This window comes from Lotus japonicus, chromosome 3 (assembly GCF_012489685.1).
Source record: "Lotus japonicus ecotype B-129 chromosome 3, LjGifu_v1.2".
NCBI lineage: Eukaryota > Viridiplantae > Streptophyta > Magnoliopsida > Fabales > Fabaceae > Lotus > Lotus japonicus.
In genome coordinates, this window is record NC_080043.1 from 52,221,234 (window position 1) to 52,229,307 (window position 8,074).

At 38.1% G+C, this 8,074-nt stretch overlaps 1 protein-coding gene across 3 annotated transcripts; it reads right to left on the reverse strand.

The window, feature by feature from the left end:
* Window positions 1-93: 93 nt before the first annotated feature.
* LOC130743273 (uncharacterized) lies at window positions 94-6,799 on the reverse strand. Of its 3 annotated transcripts, none has more exons than XM_057595445.1 (13): window positions 6,640-6,799; window positions 5,903-6,006; window positions 5,287-5,414; window positions 4,829-4,982; window positions 4,593-4,702; window positions 3,577-3,660; window positions 3,427-3,475; window positions 3,248-3,339; window positions 3,023-3,149; window positions 2,799-2,875; window positions 1,282-2,720; window positions 896-1,009; window positions 94-825 (listed from the first exon to the last, which is right to left on the reverse strand). In XM_057595445.1, the coding sequence occupies exons 2-13, from the start codon at window positions 5,993-5,995 to the stop codon at window positions 269-271; spliced, it is 3,024 nt and encodes a 1,007-aa protein (XP_057451428.1). In that variant the 5' UTR covers window positions 5,996-6,006; window positions 6,640-6,799; the 3' UTR covers window positions 94-268. The 3 variants fall into 3 exon arrangements, with proteins under 3 accessions (XP_057451428.1, XP_057451429.1, XP_057451427.1); XM_057595446.1 differs by having other exon boundaries at window positions 94-747; window positions 3,023-3,152; XM_057595444.1 differs by having other exon boundaries at window positions 3,023-3,152.
* Window positions 6,800-8,074: the final 1,275 nt, after the last annotated feature.

The window sequence follows — 8,074 nt, forward strand, 5'->3', positions numbered from 1 at the left end:
ACCGACAAGTAGTTGAAGTCCCATCAGAAGCCAACTAAAGCATAAAAATGAAAGCAAGAAAAGATGAAGCTTGAATAATTACCAGCTGCAGATAAAAACTGCACTTTTTAAGAGTTTCATCATCGGGTAGTAGCCCAAAAGACTCATCATGTAATGCACTGGACCCATCACCTTTGACAACACGGGAAAATTTGTGTTTGTCCATTTCAGGCTTGGCTTTACCTTGGTCAACATTGTGAAATATAGTCTATAAATACAGCCAATAAGTTCAAATCCCAAATGTCCTGTTGTACAGATCTCCAGAATTTGGCATCTGATATTTTGAATCATCAAATCCTCTATAAAATTTGCTAAATCCAAGTCTCTCATTTCTCAGAAGCTCAGCTACACTAAGATTATTACTGCTCTGCATTTCATTCCACCCATTCCATTGGCCATTTGGAAAGACTGCATCATGAGATTGCTGCAGGGACAACTGAGGATATGATGCCAGATTACTGGCTTGTGTTTGATCTAACTGTGAAGAAATGCCATAAGAATTACCAAGCGGAGAAAAAGAATTCCCGCGAAGGTTTTGCTGTGGTGAGAGAGATCTTTGCATCAATAATTGAAGTCTGGCCTCATTTTCAAAGTAGTTCAACTGTGAGGAATAATTGGATGGAACGTCCAGTGATGGGCTGTTTAGTGTACCTTGAAGTCTCCCTTTACCAACTGCCAAAATAGCAGGATCCATAAATTCAATGTCTCCTGCGCCACCAACATTTCCAGTTGAGGGTGTCTGATATGAATTTCTCAGTGAAAAAGATGTGTCAAGCAATGAATTACCTGTCACAAGGATAACTATTATACTCAACCAATTTGCAGAAATAATGGACATGTTCAAGAAACAACTAACCAGAAGTAGAGTCAAAAGCCTGCCCCATTCTCTCATAAGAGGAGAAACCAGGAGGTGGTGGCCTGCTTGGAACTGAAAATCCTGGCGGTGCTGAAAACTGCGCTCTTGAAACAGCTGAAAACCATAATATAGGAAGATCATTAGATGTCTTTACAAAGATAAGGCAAATTTAGGAGCAGCAATTTCACTTTCAACTCGGTGACAAAACTCTTGGTCAAAATCAGTGCCGATATATAATTGACCACATAGTTGAAAAAGGAATGTTATCACCACATTGAAATAAACAGAATAAATCTGGCCAGTAAGCTGTTCTATCCAGAACCAATGATAGGAAATGCTAATATAAAAACTACAGTAATCAGTCTAATTAAGCTATAAATACTCACAGGAAGGCTTATTAGAAGAAGCAACAAAAAGACCATTGCCTAGATTTCCAGATTCCTCAAGGTTATTGGCATGAAAGCCATTTGCAATACCCAGCCTATCCAAAGACAAGTCTCTTTCCATAAAACCCTGGAAGAGTGAGGGGCTCTTTGGAAATTGTTGGTTGGCACCATAAGATGGATGTACATCAAAGGCTTGGATTTTGGATTCCTCCTGTCTTGCAAAAGAGAATCTTGATTGATTACTTTGAACTTTCCAAGAACTAGATTTCTTTAGCGGGCCATTCTGGTTGTTGATGTTGTCACCCAACAGCTTGGCCAACCTCTCAGATGATATTAGTGAGTCATCACAGGTATCAAAATCCATGGACAATATATTTGAAATTATACTACTCTCGCCCTTATCCACAGCAGCATCACTTCCACAATTAACTGCTTCACTAACTAATCTTCCAATGCATTGCTCGTTCCTTTCCTCATGAAGCAACCCATAAGAGTTGGTGCTGACCAATTTCTCAGGATGTCCATTGCCTAATACATTAGACCCATGTAATAGTGAGTCATCCCCATTTTTATTATCTGCAGCTAAAGAACCAGCATTTATAACAGTACAAGGTTCCCCATGCTGCAGAATATGAGGACTTGAATGGTTGGAGACACTAAGGGAACTCGACTTTGGCAAATAAGAACGACACAAAACTTCTGGATCCTTAAGTCTCTGATTATCAAAAGACGTCACATCATCTTCCACTTCAGCATTATCTGATACTACTTGAGATTGAGAATCCAATCTCAAATTATATTCTTCCTTCAATGTACGAACCTCATTATCTGATATAGCACCTTTACTGTCAGTATTTGTTATTACCGGATCACTAAATTTGTCAGCATTATACTGTGATCTGTGAGATTGCATAGAATTAACCAGGACATTATCAGGAGGTGGGCTGCTAGGTTTGGATAGGTTGTGGTGTTCATTTAGGGCATTTCTATCAGTGTTTCCAGAGGACAACTCATAGGACAAATTCTGAATCTCTTCATTGGTAGAAGTAATTGCTTCCTCATGACCAAAGCTGCCAATAGAATTTGTTGTCTCTGATGTAGAACATCTCCCTCTATCAGAATCTTTAGCTAATGGTAGAGAAGACAACTGGCTGTTCAAATTCACAGGTGTTGAAGAAACATCAGAAGGCAATTTTTTTTCACAAGCACTGCCAAGGACATCTATGCTATTATTATTGACTCCAGGTGTAATACTATGACTCCCATCACTTGACGGTGGTCTCTTTGCCGCACCACTTTGTATTGAAGCCTGATTTGTGCCTACAACAGCTGAGGAAAAGGGTAGGGTACTGCTGATTGGATCAGGTTTGGGATTGGACACTCCATTTGGACATAACACACCTCCAGCAGCTGGCTTACAATTTGTAGCCCGTGTACCCCTAATGAACAAGATTGAAATGTTCATTATCTTTAAAATGCTTGGAACACTCAAAGCAAAATACAAAATTAGACATTACCATGCAGCAGCAGGAAGAGCCATAGGCCTCCCAGAACTTCCATTAGGAGGCGAACCTCTTACAATGCTAACTGAATTCTGCTCCACGACCAAAATAAAACGTTAGTACCTACATATTCAGGTGCAGAGTGCACAAACTAAATTTTCCAGCAGTACAATCAATCTGGGAAAAACCACTAAATATCGCAACAACGCAAGAGTTGAAGGGCATGAAAAATGTCCTACATTTGAAGCGTTTTTCACAATGGGGTTTCCTGAAGAATTATTTGCACAATCATCCATTGGAGGAGGCAGTACATTCCCTGACCGCCGTTGCAAATTGTATGCAGCACCGGTAATTTGTTGAAGACGGCTTCTTCAAAACAATAAATCAAGTGAGTAAACCATTATAAGAAAAGCAAGTGGCTTAATAAGTCCCATATTAAAAGTCATTTAAGGTAAGAGAAGTACCTAGTGCATTCAGAAACTATATCATCTTTTATGAAACTATCTTCTTGAGAGCCAATCTCATGCAGATATAGACAATCCGAATTGCTGCAAGGCTGGTCATAAAGATCTATCCTCAATTAAAAGCTTAATTATTTATGTAACATGTTAAAAATCTATACAGGATTTTGATATTTTCAAACCATGTTTCTGAGCCATGCATGACAATATTTAGTGGTTCCATAACAAGCCCTGCAAATGTGCATAACCAAAACCATACAAAAATGGTTAGCAAGAATAAGAGGTCAATCATCCCATACATGAAAAGATTCAAAATGTGCAAATAGTGATACCTTAAAGGTCTACCCTCCAAAACAAATCCATGTACATTTTGAATGCATCGAATTGCTTCTTCTTCCTTTGAATAAGTAATATATCTGAAACCCAGAAAACCTTCCTTAAAGAGCTGCAACACTTAACATATTATGAAAAAAAAAGGGTGACCAAACAGGCTGACAGAGCAGGGAACATCATGGAGACTCTCCATTGGAGAGGGTGGAGGCATAAATCCTGCTTTCAATTTTTATAAATAAAAGCACATGGTTACCGCTTAATACATAAATAACCTTTTCTATTTCCTTTACCAAGGAAAGAATTGTTTTTCAAGTCTTTTTACTGGCCAATTTTCTAAATTTCTTTCACCAAATGTTGAACGAGGGAAATATTCAAAAAGAAAAAAAAACTACATAGACCTGTACACAATCTAATTCTTTTCAATGACAACAAATCAGACACAGTAAATGGTCTATGTATCATATAAAGTAATATGACAGGCTAACTACCAAAAAATCAGAATATCAATGTTTTCATTGGCAAAAAGCACAAAGTGGTGGTATAGTGCCAGTGGTCACTATAACAAGGAAAGCCATCATAATGAAATACTTCAAATATTAGCAAAAACCACATAATTTATAATCTAGCATAAAAATATTAAAAAGGAACAAGAACATAAATTGAAGAGAACAAAAGGAGGACAAGTATACAAACAGATGGTGCATGTGATGCCCTAGTAATGTGATTTCTGATCCCTAAATAACATTTTGACTTATAGGGTCAATGGACCTAAGCCCCTAAACTTTTAAAGCCAATTGGATTGTGTTGGGTTTTAGAGAGGTCAAGACCCAAAATCAACTCCCAATAGAGTAGCTGCTATAAGCTGCAACGATGAATTGCTTTTGCACCGCTTAAATCATTCAGAAGTGGCCAATAGAGTAGCCGCTATATGCCACTATAGTTGGACTAGGACAATTATGCCCAATACCACTACTGAAAAGAAGCTAATCCGCAAATGAACAGCACATGAACTTACACACTACAAGTATTGTTCGGAAACTGCTGAACAACACCAGCTGCTGTCCGGGACATTGACACTTTTAAGACCTTCCCATACTGGCCAAAATACTCCCGCCGCTGGAGAAGCTGCATGAATTGTAATGAAAATTTAGCCCAAGAATTAAAAAAATGACAATATTTGTTTGATAAAGAAAGGAAGATACACAAGATGGCTAACGCGAATGTCAAAAGCAGATGAGGTAAAAAAATTACATCTTCATCTGCCAGATTGAGGGGCAATCCCATTATGTAAACAAGATTCCGCTGAATCACTCGCACATTACTGAGCTGCTTCCGTCCTTCAGATGATTTAGATTTTGCTTTCTGGCTCTTCGTTTTTCTTTCCATATGGACCCCAGCCAACAATCTAAAGGAAGATATCATTAACAAGAGGAACACACAGAAAAGACATAGTTTAGAAGCATAATAAAGCTTCTAACTAATAAGATCTAAGAAACAAAAAGTTCAATAATTGGTATTTTCCTTTATCTGATCTCAAACATTAAGATAAAATACAACTTAAGAGTTCTATATATATATAATATCTTATTTAACGAGTTGTTTTAAGATATAGTTATACAAATGCATGCTAGTATAATTATAGAAGAAAGGTTCTGGGAAAACAATATAACATTTCAACACTACAAAGAAAGTACTGTTAATAGAATAACCTGTCACAGTTTGAAGCCATCCCGACAATCTTTTCCTTATCATATGGAGAACGACATGCAGGGCATCGTCCCTCTGTGTCATCCTTTTCAGCCATGTCCATTATGTGATGCCAACACCAGACACATATCTACAGTCAAGTAGGGATGAAATTGGTGTTTATTAGTATTAGTGCTTGTGATTAATAAAACCATGTCCTCAGGAAACAAAGGAACAAGTATGTTATATACATGTTGAATTGTATAAAAAAAATATGGAATCAACACTTCATTCTAACCAGTAAAAAAAGTCACTTGTACTATATAGTTTGGAGTGTAACCATAGTATTCCGTCAACAAGATATCATCAATAACACATTGTATACTCATTTTAATAATTAGTGTCACCTTGCAGAGTAACAAGACACACCTAATAGGATCAAGAATAGAGCAGGGCAGAGAGAGGAATGCCAAATGTTAAAACATCAACAGAGAGAAAAATACATAGACCAAAAAACCATATAACAAATTGATAAAGATACTAAATAACCTTAAAAATCCCACAACAAAGACTTGTTCAACAGATTATATAAAAACCTTCAGATGATTGCCTAATAACAAAATAGATATAGCGTCAAACCTCATAGCCACATTTGCATGGTTTCAACTGCTGATCAGTCAAATCCATCTCTTCAGCACAGAGAGGGCATGACCTTTCTCCTTCGTCACTCATGATTGCACTGGCTGAAAATTCAACAAACCAACAAACATAAGTCCTCGTCAAGAAAACACTGTAACAAGGGGATATTATAATCAATGTCATCACAAAACTTAAGCCTGAATCAAAAAAAGTAAAATTTTTGGATAGAAATCAAGATTCAAAAACCCTATATTCAGTGAACTGACAGTGCAATTTTGCCCTAGGAACCCAACAATCACGATGACAGTTCAAATTACCATCTACTCTTAATACAAAAAACTGATAAAGTGCTTTACACTGATCCACAGTGACTTAGTATACTGTAACACAAAATCAGCAAAAAAAAAAGACCATGCATTAGATGATATGGAAATGGAAATTCAACAATAAGGGAATCATTGGCAAATGGCAATCGAAAACCTAATCTAATCACAATAGTTGAAAACTAACAGAGGCGAAACAGACAAAAATCCGAAAGACGACGACGACGACGCTGGATTGAGAATTCAAAATTACAAAACAACAATAAACCGAAAAAATTGTTAAGCATGAGAATGATTGGCGAAATCAATAGCAGAATAATAGAATCGCGGAATCCATTAGGGATCTAGAATTGAAATTGGATTCGGAGGAGAGAGGAATTAGGGTTATGGAATTGGAAGTGATGAGAGACTTACAGTGGTGGAAAGATCGGGAAGAAGAAGAAGTGGGAACTGTGAGGTGGAGATTGTTCGAGAAGCGCAGCGCACGATAACGGAGACGACGCAGAATGAGAGCGAGCAACAGGGTAAGAGGCAGAGAAAACCACAAGGTGTGTTTTTATTTTAAAAGAGAGAGGGCTTTGTTTGGATGGGCCTTTTTGGCTGCTCTATCTTATACGTCGCTGTCATTCAATTTTTCAATCTTCATGGCTTCTACTATTTTGTACTACTTTGATTTGGATTTGGATTTACCTTACACTGTCAAAAACTGTGTTACCTTAACCTGTGGAATCAAATCAATCAGGTAAATTTTTATTTTATAACAATTAATTAATTAAAATATAGATATCTTCATATTAGGGTAAAATATTCGAAAAGCTTGCTGCCGGTGAAAATTGGGATTGGAAGGTTTGGAGCACGCCTCCATCGTCAGTGGTGCCCCTGCTCTGTCAGGATGTAGTTGTTTAGTTGTTTTTTTTTTATCTTCCCTTGTAACCAAAAAAATAAATATATATTCGAATAGGAAAAAAACTTATTCTAGTGTTTTTTAAATATGTCTATTGTATTTGATATATTAATCAATTCATTGATTATTGAAAATATAATACTGAATGTGCGTTCCTTGCAATATTGTTTAATGGATAACACATCTTTCCAAATTATTGCATGGAATATACGTGGTAGCGCCGGTGCGCGAGGTAATCGGAGAACTAAGGAATTGGTTCGAATTTACAGGCCCTCTCTTTTTGCACTTTGTAAAACACATTGCAAATTTGAGCGGGTTAGACATTTCTGGCAGCAACAAGGCTATGAAATTCTTCATGAGGTTGAAGCGGATGGCCATAGTGGTGGGATCTGCCTCCTTGCTCCAATCACTAGGACCTTCCATGTCACCGTGCTTGCTGCATGGGATCAAACACTTTCTGTTGAGGTCTTGAACGGTGGGCGACGATGGGTGTGTACGGCGGTTTATGGTAGCCCAAATCCTACATGCAGGCAGCAGCTATGGTCGTATCTTGCAAACTTTCGTCAAACTTGCTTAGACCCTTGGCTAGTCTTGGGAGATTTCAATGAAATTTGCAACCCGTCGGAGGTATGGGGTGGGGATTTCAACGAGGAACGAGCAATGGCCATGTTGACAATGCTTGACACATGCTCTCTCATAGATTTGGGTTTCACCGGGTCAAAGTTTACATGGGAAAGGCGTGTGAATGGTAGACGTGTACTTGCAAAGCGTCTTGACAGGGCATTGGGTGATATGGCGTGGCGCGTGTTATTTCCGGAGGGGTATGTGGAACATCTGACTAGGGTATACTCTGATCATGCACCAGTGCTGGTACGCTTGGAGGCACGTCAAGGTGAGAGGCGACCCCGTCCCTTTCGGTTTCAAGCAGCTTGGGCTACACATCCT